This window comes from Cebidichthys violaceus, unplaced genomic scaffold (genome assembly GCF_023349555.1).
Source record: "Cebidichthys violaceus isolate CVI_PGR_0920_01 unplaced genomic scaffold, fCebVio1.0.p SCAF_1, whole genome shotgun sequence".
NCBI lineage: Eukaryota > Metazoa > Chordata > Actinopteri > Perciformes > Stichaeidae > Cebidichthys > Cebidichthys violaceus.
This window is the reverse complement of record NW_027176262.1, coordinates 18,687,750-18,702,366: the sequence shown is the minus strand read 5'-3', so window position 1 is coordinate 18,702,366 and position 14,617 is coordinate 18,687,750. Positions and strand designations below refer to the sequence as shown.

The 14,617-nt window shown below is 45.0% G+C and overlaps 1 protein-coding gene across 3 annotated transcripts; it reads left to right on the top strand.

Moving 5' to 3' along the window:
* Positions 1-3,437: 3,437 nt before the first annotated feature.
* Positions 3,438-14,117, top strand: tgfb1a (transforming growth factor, beta 1a). 3 transcript variants are annotated; one of them, XM_068713421.1, is made up of 7 exons: positions 3,442-3,788; positions 4,344-5,419; positions 9,999-10,283; positions 10,448-10,682; positions 11,017-11,167; positions 12,677-12,787; positions 12,907-14,117. In XM_068713421.1, exons 2-7 carry the CDS (start codon positions 5,089-5,091, stop codon positions 12,952-12,954), a joined length of 1,161 nt encoding a protein of 386 aa, XP_068569522.1. In that variant the 5' UTR covers positions 3,442-3,788; positions 4,344-5,088; the 3' UTR covers positions 12,955-14,117. The 3 variants fall into 3 exon arrangements, 2 of the variants coding, with proteins under 2 accessions (XP_068569522.1, XP_068569511.1); XR_011103323.1 differs by lacking the exon at positions 12,907-14,117 and having other exon boundaries at positions 3,438-5,419; positions 10,448-10,543; positions 10,618-10,682; positions 12,677-12,762; XM_068713410.1 differs by having other exon boundaries at positions 3,442-5,419.
* Positions 14,118-14,617: the final 500 nt, after the last annotated feature.

Genomic DNA, 14,617 nt, shown 5'->3' with positions numbered 1-14,617 from the left:
CCAGCATAACAGCTTGGTGCTTAAAGTGTAAAAAAAATACATTTGAAAAATTCATTAGCAAAGTCTCTTCCAGAAATCATGACCTGGTAACTCAAGATATAAGTTTCATCATGGCTCACAAGTCTGTGGATTATGAGTACTTTTACTTTTGGTACTTGGCAATCGCTTATATTTTTCATTAAAATAAACATTAAATAAAAAGTGTGGATTGAGCCTATTGACGAAAGTATTGCAAAATTAATTTATTTACAGTATTACGAACTGGGTGTCTAGTGACATTGCCAGAAAAAAAATGCTGTATTACAGTTTTTCTCCATCGTTTACACACAAAAAATGGAACTATGCAGGCATTTCTAAAAAATAGCAGACCAAGACCCCCAGACTGTTAAACTCTTTAAACTCTTTTCACTCTTTTCACAATAGAAATTAACTGAACCAGGACTGAAATCTTAATGATCGCCACTTTATGTACATTTCGCTGATGACACCTCTGTACATTTACTTGAGTATGATTTTAAATGCAGGTCTTTCATTTTGTCACTGTCTGTCTGTCCCTCGGTCCCTCCTCTTCCTCCTCCTTCTCCTCCTCCCCCTGTTCCTCAGGCCTCTTTACTACAATTTTCCATTCATCCTCAAGGTGCCCTCAGACTTTCCTTCTTTTCCCCGTCACCTGACTGCCCCGCCCACCTACACACCTGTTTCCATCCTCATCAGCCCTGTGGTATTTAACTGCTCTATTTCCATCGTTTCCCTGCCAGTTCGTCCAAGTTGCTGTTTTTTGTGTGCTTTTGAGCCTCTGATCCCTGTAGTCCTGTTACCTGGAACATTTGGTGAAAATCTTTGTATTTTTATGTTGCTTTTTTGCCACTTTTACTTGAGTAAAATATCCCTTTTCTTGCGTCTTCCACTGCTGCAAATGTACTGAAAAAGGAACACATTGTGTGCTTGTCCATTAATATATGAGCTGTTATCAAATACAAAGTTCCAGAGAGAGCCTCACACCGCTGTTGAAAGAAGCTGCAGCATCGTGTCACTCTGCCACAGACATGACCAACTCTGATGTGGTTGCATGAGACTGTTCTGTTCTCTCTGTTGACTGTGAATATAGCGTCCCTCCCTTGGCTCGTCTGGCCCAGAGACTTTGGGCTTTGTCACAGCTCTATGGGATCCTCTGCAGAATCACACAAGATATCATTTAGGACCTCACGGCGAATGATGGGAAAGCGGACCGCGTTGTGCTCTGGAGACACTCAGACACCTTGAGGTGCTGGCATCGAGGGCCTTGTGGGTGGAAGTGAAATGGCCCATGGCAGACTGGCGAGGTGTGTCAGTTTAAAGGGGTCAGTGAGGCATGTAGGTTGTTGTCTTTAGCGGCCCGTTGCAGTACGTTAGAAAACCACCGGAGAGCAGAGAAAATAGGTGGTTTTGAATCAGGCTTTATCTATTTGCAACACGTGTGTGTTCAGTGGCTTCCTCTTTTATCATACTCTCTTGGTCTGATACTTAAAGGCCCTTCATTTTTTTCCCAAGATGCATCTCTGGTTAAAGGAGCGAAAGAGGAAATGCTTGTTATCTTCAGGTTTCAAATACATCCCTGCTATGTTAATAACCAAAGCAAAACCACTGGGTGTATGGGAGAATGTGCTGCTGTTACTTTTTAAGGCCGTCCTCGACCAAAGACATTCTTGGTCGACTAACACTGATACGATTTTGTCCACTGATCGATGAGTTAATTTGATTGACAGATCTGTTAGACCAGTGAACGTAAATATAGTAACCATATTTGGACTGCTGAGGAGTGACGCAGTGGTAGAGACGCCATATATACAGCTCTGGTAGCGACCTGTCAATCACAAGGTAGCCCCGCCCTAAAGCATACTCTGCTTTATCATCCATTTGACTCTAATCATAATTTACTAAATTAACATCATGCTGTATTGAAGAAGACTTGAAACTAGAGTGTTCACAATGTTCACTGAGGTAATAAATCAAGAGAGAAGTGGAGTCTTTTTCTCACAGACTTCTATACAATCTGACTTCTTTTTGCGACCCGAGGAGGCGCCCCCTGCTGGCCAGTGGAGAGAATGCAAGTTTAAGGCACTTCCTCATTGGATTCAGTTTTCAGAACCAGAGGTTGCCTCCTTGTTTCTCCACAAAGAATCACACAAAAGCACCACTTTAAGTCTTGTTTGCCAAAGATATAAAAACGACTTAAGGAATGTTGGTTGACTAAGACCAAATCGACCGATTAGTCAACTAATCGACTAAGAGGGAGCAGCCCTAGTTATTTTATCGCTCACAAAAATTGATACAGAAGGAAGTTGTGTAATTTCTTTCTCTACCTCAATACTGTTATAATAGTTGTGTACGTTTGTAATGCACAATTATTTTGTGAGAAAAGACCACAAGTGTGGATCAGAAAAAAAAAGACTAAATATGTCAGGTTTGAAGTTGACGTCAACTCCCAAAGTTGAGCTCATCAGTGCTCTTTCAAATGATGCACCATCTTTGGCCACCAGGCGGCAGCACGAACCCACCAAAGCGCCCACAGACCAACACACAAGTTAGAGTAAATAGTTGTTGACGGTTGAAAGCCTCACTCATATTAGTCTCGCCCCGGTATAATTAATGGTAATCAGAGACACAGTGCTGTTGGCTCTGTGGGACACACTGTCAGTGTCTTTGTTTGAGCGATCGTCTTGTATTGTTATTATCATTGCTGGTATTTTAGGGGATTTCTGCCTTGAGTTTCCCTTTGCTAAATGTCACCATTTGTTGCCAGTGTTTGATGAATAGCTCATTCTTCATAACTGTGAATGGAAGACAATAAACAACCTGGGGAAACACTTTTGGGCAAAACCTAAAAGAAAAAAAAAATACCAAAGCCTGAATACTATGTCCATCTACTATCTGTACTTCCCTGTTGAACCCTCCCTCAGACAGAAACAAAAGCATTAAAACCATCCCCAGGTTGTTTTAGTCTAGACTTCCTTTTGAAAATACACAATCCAACCTCTAAAAAAGCACCCAGACGTAAGTCAGTGCGCCGCACGGTCCAGCCCTGTTGGCATCTCCATCCCTTCAAATTCACCCTTCTACTTTTAGACACGCCGGCCCCAAGTGGCTCAGATCCCTGGGCCTGGCAGACCTGCCCGCCTTCACAGCCACCAGGTAAATGTGGCGGTCAGTTGGCGGGACACCGGTGCCATGCAGGGCCTGTTGACACGGTCGGCCGGTGGCAGACAGGCCAGAGAATGTGAGGGAGCCGGTCCCTCTAAAGTCAGTCATTCAGGGTGTTCGGCTCCTGGCTTCTTGATGTGGACAGAAGGCAGGCAGAGCTCTGTTGAGCAGCAGATGTTTTACACTGAGGCCGTTACCCTCATTTCCTGGGCGGAGAGCAACTCGCTCTATTAGACGAGTAACAGGAACCAGAAAAAAAAAAAAGAAGAGTTAGAGAGAGAGAGAGAGAGAGAGGCAGAGCGAGGGAGTGCAAGAGAAAAGTTAGCTGAGCTCCCACAAATCACTTTGTCACCAGCAAGCTCTGACAAGCACCAGGAGAGAGAGAGGGAGCGCACAGGGAGAGAGAGAGAGAGAGAGAGAGACGGGGAGTTAAATAGAGGTGCGAGTAGGGGAGTCGTGTCAGAGGAGACTCAAGGGGGAAGGTGTGAAGGAGCTGCACAGGGCATAAAAGGAGGCGACACCGATGGATGGATAGACTCTCAGGACAGTGTTAAGGAACTCGATTGCTGCTGCTGTGTCTGTGGATGGTACGCTCAGTTAAAGAGAAGGTGTGTCAAACTTTCCTTTACGAGAGGACAGTGTTCGGTTACAGCGTGCTTGAGCTGCTCATGCTTGATACACCGAAATCACATTATTGTGTTTGAGAATGAAGACACAGTTACAGCTGCCCTGCGTGAGTGTGTGTGTGTGTGTGTGTGTGTGTGTGTGTGAAGTAGGCATGAGTCGGAGGCGTTGAAAGCATTTTCTGGTGAACTGCAGCTGTGCACAGATCACATGCTGTTATTGCTAAAAAAAAGAAAAAAAGAGGTAGTCAGAGCGGGAGAGCGACACAAGTTTATCAGATGTTCCTTTTTGTCCTGCGGGGACATTTCTTGATGGCTTGACTGCATCGGTTTGTGAACTGGTCTAGAGTAAGTCAGTGAGATTTCAAAATACTGGGTTAGATTTTCGTTCCCTGTGCCGACGATATTTGATCAGCTCCGGGGTCGACTCTTAAGCCGCTGGGGTCATCGGATCAAACTTCAAAATAGGCCGTGTTTTTTTTGTTCACTTCAAGCACAGGAGGTAATCGTTGCCATTTTCCCTTCCTTCACGACATTTAGAGAGGGCCTACTTGACATCGCGTCCATGTGCCGGGCAGCCCTGAGAGCTCTGTGAAGAAACCTTGTGGGTCAAGGAGGACAGGAAGCAGTGTCAGCTGAAACGCCTCAGACTCCGATATTAAGTACGTTGAGCTCTGCCAGAACCGTTCATTTTGCTGAGTGTTACACGGCTCCCTTCACATTCACTCTGCTGCTCCCTGAGGACATGTAAAAAGGAGACTGGGCCGACACGTGGAGGTTTAAAATACTCAAGTAAGGATTCAGAGGGTTGGTGGATTGTTGTGGACTCGTTGAGGGTCTTCTGAGTTTTTGGGTGTTGCTGTCTGTGTGCACGTTTGACTGGGCTGGGGCTCTCATAGCATTTGACAGCTCCGCTCCGGGCTTCATTTCAGCGTCTGGGACGTCATCGCGTTACCTGTGTGGCTGAGTCAGAGGGCTGGCTCGTCACTAGACGTCTGTCCGCCCACTGGGAGATTCTCTCCATCCATCCACTCAAAGAAGACACAAGTGTTTCGTTTTTTTACAGCAACAGCGACAGCGGTGGCACCAGTAGTCCGGAACTTTGCGGACTCTCCACACTGCTTTATTTGTTCTGCTGGTGTGTAAACACCTCGCGTCACTCACACCTCCCCACCGAGTGATTCACCGCTTCTCTAAGCATCCCTGGAGGCAAGCGGCGAGAGAAAAGGTGAGGGAGGATTCGCTGAGAACCAAAGTGTGCAAACGGTCGCAAACGGTCGGCACCATGAAGCTGGCGTTCCTGGCGCTCGTGGCTGTGTACGCGGTGGGCAACGTGAGCGGCATGTCCACCTGTAAGACGCTGGACCTGGAGATGGTGAAGAAGAAGCGCATCGAGGCCATCAGGAGCCAGATCCTCAGCAAACTGCGCTTGCCGAAAGAGCCCGAGGCAGACCAGGCGGGAGACGAGGAGGAGATCCCGACCACCTTGCTGTCCCTCTACAACAGCACCAAGGAGATGCTGAAGGAGCAGCAGACCAAGGTCCATACGGACATCTCCACGGAGCAGGAGGAGGAGGAGTACTTCGCCAAAGTGCTGCACAAGTTCAACATGACCGGTGAGTACCAGATACATCAGTCATCACATGTCATTGTCAAGAATGAGGGGGAACTGCTGATGGCTTAACTGCAGCAAGAATGTCAAGTAATAGAACGGCTGTGATTTATGCTCCTACATTTACAGGCACTTCTTAAGACACACACACACACACACACACACACACACACACACACACACACACACACACACACACACACACACACACACATGGAAGCAACGATCCTGGAGAAGATCATTTCGATTTTGAAAAATGGTTGTTCTTCAGATCTTCAAACCAAACCAAAAGACGGTCTGAGGCGTTTTGTCGCTCAAAGTCGATATTTCACATTTCGTTGGCCCACAACAACTCACAGCTCAGTTGGCAGGAATTTTTTTTTGGCATTGTACGTTCTTGTGACTCACAGAACAAGAGATGTAGTATATATTGAGTGACCGTTATTGAAAGTTGCTTGGTATGAATAACCAGTAATAAGTAGTAACAAAAAAGCAAAAAAGTCCACTGAGGGCGGATTGGAGGGCTGGTGATTTGGTCAAACACAGGACTTTTACCCAGTAGACCGCTGTTGCTGCCCCGTGTGAAACCAAAACAAAACGTTGACTTTCCGCTTGTTACGTAACCCTGTTACACTTGTTGCTTGTATGTTCGGTAATGTTGTTACGGTTGTTTCGTTACGTCACGTGTGTTTCTGCTAGCGCAAAACAAGTCTGTTATGAAATGTGTAGAAATGGGTTTTTTTTGGTTCAGAAAACCCCGTCATTCAACTCATCCAGTGGTTTGCAGAAACATTCAACGCAAACATTCATTGGTGGCTACTGGGTTGCAATTCTGCATATATTTAAACCTTAATGCAGGTGCTGGCATATACTGATTTAGCGGCTACAGCCCAAATTAATCAGCATTCGCCCGTGGGCTGGGGTCAGCTCCGGTCTCTTCAATAAATTCCCTCCAACATGTGTACCCCCATCTGATCTCCACCCAACATCTTCAGGAGTTCAGAGATCACAGGCGCTACCAGTTAGCAGGACCGTGTGTTGCATCTGATCTGACGCTCCGTGTTGCTTTTCCTGGTATCTGTGGCATTTTTACTGCTTTAATAGCGCTGTTTGTTTGGCTAGCTCACATGCGCTGTTTGTTCAGCCAAATGGTTTTTGGCTGTAATCGAGCAATGACTCCCAAACCGTGATGATAAACACACTTCTTTCTTCTTTTCGAGTTTGGTTTCTTTGCTCCATTGTTCTCTACATGTCTATACTCCTCACCCTATCAGGCAGGCATTCACACTATCCCTCTTTTATCCACCACTTCAAAAGGAAGACTTGAGTGGATGGACTATGCTCAGGAGTGTGCAGGCCAAACGTAGAAGAAAGGAACTTAAAGGGGCTTGAGTTTTGTTATGCTTAGATGGAACCCAAAAAAAAAAAAACAGGAGAGAATCAAGGGAAAATGAGATGAGAGAAGACATGAAATGCATGCACCCCTTCACTCTCTCTCTCTCTCTCTTTCTCTCCCTCTCTCTCTCTCCCTCTCTCTGTTCCTCAGGGATTTGGGGGTTTCCTGTAATTTGAGCATCGGGTTCTCCTTTGCTTATCCTGTCACTTGTCCTCCATCATATCTCTTTCTCCCTGACCTTTTTCCACTTCATTCCCATATCTCTCTGCCCATGATTACCCGTCTCTCTCTCTCTCTCTCTCTCTCTCTCTCTCTCTCTCTCTCTCTCTCTCTCTCTCTCTCTCTCTCTCTCTCTCCTTGTGTTTCCTGAGCTTATTATCAGTGTGTTTGCAGCGTGTTTGTGACGGGGCAGCTTGGCAGGAAGGAAGGCAAGGCCGATGGCCACTGAGATCTCGAGTGACTCAGGTCCGGTGCAAGCGGTGCCCATGGGGAGCATGTGTTTCCTACCTCTGTGGAATGCCAGAGAACACCCATCCACCGTCCTAACCCTCAGCACAGCTCCTTAAAAAAACACATTGGGAGAGCCAAGTGGGCGAGTGAACGTGTGCAGGCCCAGCGAGAAGTGTTTTGCAATTATTTAAAAAAAACAACACACACAGGAGGGTGTAGGCGACAATCCAGCTTCTGTGAGTTGAAGAGAGACGACTGTGTGTGAGCAAAGCCATTTCAAAAAAGTTTTTATTTTTCATATATTCATTAACAAATCCTATTCGTCACCTCAATTTGTGGTTCTTTTTCAGTGGACGACTCACACTTTCCTGATTCCCCTAAACAGCCTACGGGGATGCATATTTGTGTGCGTTTTAGAATTTAATAGTTTTAGCCTCCGTCGTGGTAATTGCGTGGCGGATTAGGCTGGATTCCCTTCGGTTAATTATCAGTCACATCGTTGAAGGCCCACACAAGTTCACCTCTCCCAATTGTGCTCGTTAACAGAGAGAACACTCCCCCCCCCCGTTTGGAAAGTGGCCACTTTGCACGGAAATGAGTTCACCGAGTATTCGTTATATTCGAGAGTAAATGCAGCCCTACAATGAAGAAGAGTGGCAATGGGGTGGCGGGACGGCGTGCGTAGAAACAGGGCGAGGTGGGGGAAACTAGACATTGACGAGTGGGCTGTGGAAGGGTGGAGCCCAGCGTATATATATGGAGGAGGCAGGTATTTAGCTTGTTGCTGGAATCTGGTTCCTCCCACTGGTAATTACAGAGCTGTCTCCCTGCCTGTCACAACAGCTGTCCACCGGCTTACCTGCGGATAGGCCCTGATTCAACACACAAATCCCCCCCCACACCCATGTTAGTGCGCAGGCCAGCGTGCTGTCTTTACCCCTACCTGGCAGAGCGAGGCCTGGTTCAGAAATTCTGTTGATCAGATGGAGCAGTTTATTGACAGGGACTTGATTGCAAAGTAGAAATGAGGATGAAGCTGCAGCCAATGTGCTTCTTAGGGGAAGTGACTTAATTTCCTGTTCAGTAAACACTTCTCCAACCCGTCACGCATTTATCTCGGTTTCACTAGCCGGAGACGGTGAATTTCCCTTATCTTAACGTCGCTTGGTACATCAATGCCAGTTCGCCTCTCTCTTCACATGCTGCTGTGACGCTCTGGGTTTCAATTTGAACGCCCGCAACCCAACATTTGACTTTTGCTCTGGGTGGGGCCGGTAGAATGTCATCTCATTTCCCCCTTACCAGCACACGACAGCTCTCTCTTTTTCAGTTTCACTTTGGCCTCACCAGCTAAGCAACAACACAGATGGTGATATTGTGTAAGTGATACAACAGGCGGCCGTGACACGGCGGATCCCGGTACAGGCTGCGTTCTTGCTCCTGTCAAAGAGTAATTCCCGGACTTTGAGTGGAGAGAATCCCGGCTTTGGCAGGCTGAGGCAGAGTGGAAGGTTTGGGCCTGCGCCAGGTCCCAGGCTCCACTGATACACATCTCCAATTTCTCTGCACCCCCTCACACCCGCTCACACCCTTCCACCCCTTCACAACTGTGAGTTATATTCATATGAGTGCATTCTTCACTTTGCTGTTTTTCTTTTACACCCCCCCCCTCTTATACACCTTCTCTCACTCTCTGTTTTTACATGGCATTTCACTCTCGATCCTCTTCCCTCCCATCCTCCGCTTATCTTTGCATGTCCCCGTCCAACTTAATCCTTTTGTAATGTAACGCTGGTAGATTTATGGCGTTAAAGCCTTCAGTAGCTTGGCTCTGTTTTCCATCAGCCTCTGCAGGGGGAATGTTCCCGCTGTCACGATGCGGGCCGGCTCGGGGAATACAAGTTGCAAATATGGGCAGGAATACTGTAAGAAAACAAAACGCTCTCTATGGAGAACTTTACAGCAGCTGGAATAGATGAATATTTGGCTGCAGTTAAGATTAGTGAGTACCACTGTGAGTTTGGCTTTTCCATTTTATTGGTGTTTGTGCGGAATTATGAAGTTTGTTTATGAAGAGCAGAGTAACAAACATTTTGCAGCACAGTGTGCAAATATAATAAAGTAAATGAATTTAGTGTAATGCAGAAAAAATATTCGTAGCTTAAAGGTGCAATATGTAATTCCTGACCTGATCATTTCAACTCTACTACTGGATTCCTACAATCTAAATTCAGTCATTGGTTATATATATATAAAAAAACAAAACTACAAACTAACGGCAGGACAAAAATTCGTAAAATTCGAGAAAACTGCTGAAACTCTGCGAGTCTGTCAAAAATAACGCTGCTATCTTGTCATATATGCGGGTGGCGTCAAAGAATAGTTCATGTTAGCTATTGTTTGTGTTTTTCATGCCGCAAACCAGGTGCTGTACACTCCTTGAATATCTATCTAAGTGGCAGATTCGAGAAAAGAACTTGTGTATGTGTGTGAATTTATGTGAATTACATTTCACATTCAAATTAGGGCCCCTTCTTTGTGCATAAGATTTGTTTGAGACTTTAAATTACATGACAGGCCCAGTTACTTATGTGTTTTCCAGTTTTCTCTCTAACATGATGGCATATTGTGCCTTTATGCATCCTAAAACTCGAGATGAATTCTTGCCTGAACTTGTTTGTCCAAAATATTTTTTGCGAAATCTCCTATGAAGTATTTGTTTCATATATCCCCACAGCAAAAAACGACACAGGGTCCACCAAGGCCTCCAAAAGTACCCCGATGTTCTTCAACATCTCAGAGATACGGAAAAGTGTGGGAGATTACCGCCTGCTGACCAGCGCCGAGCTACGGATGCTCATCAAGCATACCACGATAGCTACTGAGCAGCGGGTGGAGCTGTACCAGGGTCTGGGGACGTCGCCCCGCTACCTCGCTTCCCGCTTCGTCACCAACGATTGGAGAGACAAATGGCTGTCCTTCGATGTCACTGAGACTCTGCAGAACTGGCTCAAAGGGACCGGTGAGATAAACACGCTTTGTTTATTGACCTGGTACCACTATGACCTCTGTCCAGTTGTTTAGTTTGGTGCAATCTCGTGTAATTTCCAGATGATATTTACCTTCACAGATAAAGTAACCAACCAGTTTCAAATATCCCACTGTTGTATATTTTTGTCTCACCAGATGATGAGAATGGTTTCCAACTTCGGCAGTTCTGTGAATGCGGCCAGACAGTTGTCGACAGTAGCTTCAGCTTTACCATCTCTGGGACCGAGACTGGTAGGGGAGACAAAGGAATTTTAGAAATGATGAGAAAGCAACCACCCTACATCCTGACCATGTCCATCCCTCAGAACAGCAGCAGCCACCTCACCTCACGCAAAAAACGCTCCACGGAGACAAAGGAAACCTGCACGGCGTAAGCGATCCTGCAAATATCATGTTGTTCTGTTATTTTAGGCTAGTTACAGTAGGATGAAGCACTTTACAATGTCCCCCTCATTCCACTGACACAAAAGGCCGTGCAAGGCAGATGGCCTGGCCCTCAGCAGCAATTGACCCTTCACTAAGCCCCGCCCCCTGCGGCTACTACGCCACTCCAAGCTGTCAGAGCTACCATGGAGCCCACACTGTCACTAACTGTACTCCCTGAAGAAATACTATCTGAAAATGTACCTTCTACAGCAAATATCTTTAAGCCGTATCATCATACTATTTCCCTAAAGATGGTTCCCACGTTTTCTCTTATGCAGCCAGACGGAGACCTGCTGCGTGCGGAGCTTGTACATCGACTTCAGGAAAGATCTGGGCTGGAAGTGGATACATAAGCCAACGGGCTACAATGCCAATTACTGCATGGGGTCCTGCACCTACATCTGGAATGCTGAAAACAAATATTCTCAGGTATGGGGCAACACCTCACTGTAGCGCATCCGCTTACATAGCTGAAAGAGACACAGTCATATAAAGTTTGGCAACTCAGACCCAAAGACCTCAAAGAGTTTCTGCCCCTCTGGCAACTAAAGGACTGTTTTGATTCACCCACCAATGTGGAACACATCAAGTGGTGAAGTCTGTGTTAGAGTTACGGCTTGTTTGGGGGTTTAAATTACTGGTGAACTGATCATCAATTAGTTGGTCAACAGAAAATTAATAATTCTAATAATTGATTAAACATTTCAGTCAAACATTCAGTGGTTCCAGCTTCTCAAATGTGAGATTTTTCTGCTGTTGGTCAGACAAAACCCCCACAAAACATTTAAAAGGCATTTTGTCACAATTTTCTGACATTTTATAGACTATATAATTAATCAATTAATCCCAGAAATAACATACTAATGACATACTAATTAATGACAAATGAATGTTCATGACAGTTATCATTAGTTGCAGGCCCAATACAAATAATATAGCACTTTAACTGTTGACCTCGGAGTAGAGCGACTGCTCCTTCATGTCAAAAGGGTCCAGCTGAGGTAGTTCGGGCATCTGATCAGGATCCCTAATGGATGGCTTACTTAGAGGTTTTCCAGGCACGTCCAACTGATTAAAGGCCCCGGGATACACCCAAAACATTCAGGAGAGATTATATATCTTGTCTGTTCTGGGAACACCTCGGGGTTCCCCAGTTAGAGCTGGAAAACGTTGCTGGGGAGATTGACGTATAGAATACCCTGCCAAGCCTGCTGCCCTTGCTACCCAGCCCCCGAATAAGTGGAAAATAATGAATGGATGGACTTTGATATCAAAACCACTTTGGTCCAGACTGAAATATCTCGACAACTAATGAATGGATTACCATAAAATGTTGTATCAAAGAATCAAGAAATGTTTTTGTTTCCAAACATTGAAGGTGCTAAATACGAGATTGGGAGTATTTCCATTGTCACACAATGGCTTTTAACATGGCTAACAGTGCTCGCAGCTGACTGGCTATGTTTTCCTGAGAGGGAACCAGAGGGTGTGTGCTAAACTTCTGCGACAACACCGTATACGCCAGGACAGCGTTATCACCTGTAACCGCCGTATTAGAGCAGAGCTGCATCCATGAGCTAGCCAATGTGTTCTGCCCGGCTATATACAGTAAACAAAGCAAAGAGAAACTTGGATTACAACACACTCAGAGGGAGAGGGACTTCTTTTATCTGCTCAGGTCGACATTACTCTATATCTTTAAATGGATAATAGCTGTTTGCTGCTATATTTTTGCACTGAATATCAAATGTAACACCTTTTTAAATTACATTTACAAAGACTGTTCAAGAAGCAACACTTTGTGAATAATAGCAAAAAGCACTCTCGCAACTCAAACCCGTAAATCCAAGTCTGTTAAAGCTGCTTTCACCTCGTGTTGCTGAATTCTGAGCCGAGTTCTCTGTTTTCATGTCTTTCCCCTCATATAATTGTTAACAGATTTTGGCCCTGTACAAGCATCACAACCCAGGAGCCTCTGCCCAGCCCTGCTGTGTTCCCCAGACACTGGAGCCACTGCCAATCCTCTACTACGTGGGCAGGCAACACAAGGTATCTATGCCGCGGCCAAGTAACTGTCATTCTGGGGTGAAATGTTTACAGAACATTTTCTGTGAAAGCAACACTTAAGCCAATGATTAATCACATTACTGTTGATTTTTCACCTTCAGGTGGAGCAGCTGTCCAATATGATCGTGAAATCCTGCAAGTGTAGCTAAAAATATGGCACGGCACACTGCTCTGGCCGCCCCTCAAACACACTCTGAGATGTGTTCAAGAGCACGGAGGGGAGCATGTGACGGAGGTAAAGGGGACGAGAATAATGTGGAACAAAATATTTGAAGTCGACATCTTCGCGGTCACCACCATTCCTCCTGCAAAAACTCTACCTTGATCACACACATCACACCGTGGACTTCTTCATTTCGATATTAAAGATATCATTTTCTATGTGTATATACTTATCCCCTGCAGTAGTAAAAAAATATCTGTCTTGAAATGAATTAATTTATTTGTTGGAGGGACAGATCTGTAAAGAAGTGTATAAAAGTGAGTCAGTTTGACATGAAAAAGGATAAAAAACATGATTAATAAATAATAATAATTATAAAATTAAAAAAAGGTGTATAAAGGATGCCAAAGGACATGAGGACCAACATGACCTTGATGGAAGAACATTTTCGTTTTCACAGATGATTGTCTGGGACTTTTGTTATTTCCATATCATCTTCCTTATGAGGTCACAGTTAAAAGGTGCTAAAAATCCCGGGTGAGGAAAACAGCGGTGGTTGTTGGGGTTTTTCCTGGACGATAACGCCACAGGTGTTTTTGGAGAGAGTTGCGCCGACAGCAGACAGCCGCGGGGACAGTCCGACCTGGGGAAACTCCCTCTGACTGAGAGGCTGGAGCCTTCAGCCAACAGAGCAGCGTTTCACACGAACCGTCTGTCAGTTTTACTCTTTGTTTGTTTTTTAAGCTCACGTGACTTGTACAATGCTTTTTTTTGTCCTCATAGCTGTAATGCCAGTTTGTCCTTATGAAGCCTCCCATGCTGTCAAAGAACATGAGTAATATCAGGGGGTGTAAGAGTGATGACGCCGTGTTTTTTTGTCCCTCTCAGGATTTACAGCTTGTTGTCTCTAGAGGGTGAGGGTCAGGGGGATGTGGCTGTGGTGTCGGTTTTAGGAAAGCCGTTGAGACTCAATACACACGTTTGCTGTTTGTTTTTCATAGTAAAGTAGGGGCTATTTTTTTTACTCATCTGAAGTGTGATGCTTTTTGCACAACTCAAGAAACAACCCAAAACTTTATAGTGCACTTACCATTTGAAATTTGCATTTGTACATATTTTAACAATTTGAAATAAACGTTGTTAAATTATCACGTCAGAGTGGAAGATTTCTGTGAGCAAAATAAAACCACATGCGGTGTTTCCACTTGTCAGAGCACTGTGTTGTGAAGGGATGTGTGTGTGTGTGTGTGTGTGTGTGTGTGTGTTGCACTTGTCGGTGCATGCAAGCGCAGTGAACATTTTACGAAATGAGTCCAAACACACCTATAGCGTAATGTAGATGTGATCATCAGCAGTTTTGTCTTATTCAATACATGAAAACATGAATGAAATGTTTTATTTTGTTAGTGTTAGGCATTCTTTGGGGTTTGTGAACGTGTAACTGCAACACCTCCTACATTACTCTTCTTTTTAAAGAGACAGTTCACCCCAAATCAAAAGAACATAGTTTTTCTCTTACGTGTAGTTCCATTTATCAATCTAGATTGTTTTGGTGTGAGTTGCCTAGTTTCTGAGCTATTGGCTGTAGAGATGTCTGCATTCTCTCCAGTATAATGGAACTAGATGGTACTTGGCTTGTGCCATTTAGT

Excerpts from the sequence above, each read along its gene's own strand:
- tgfb1a (XM_068713421.1), top strand. The coding sequence starts at position 5,089 with ATGAAGCTGGCGTTCCTGGCGCTCGTGGCTGTGTACGCGGTGGGCAAC. Across the intron at positions 5,420-9,998 it reads GCACAAGTTCAACATGACCG|CAAAAAACGACACAGGGTCC; the intron begins GTGAGTACCAGA and ends ATATCCCCACAG. Across the intron at positions 10,284-10,447 it reads GAACTGGCTCAAAGGGACCG|ATGATGAGAATGGTTTCCAA; the intron begins GTGAGATAAACA and ends TTGTCTCACCAG.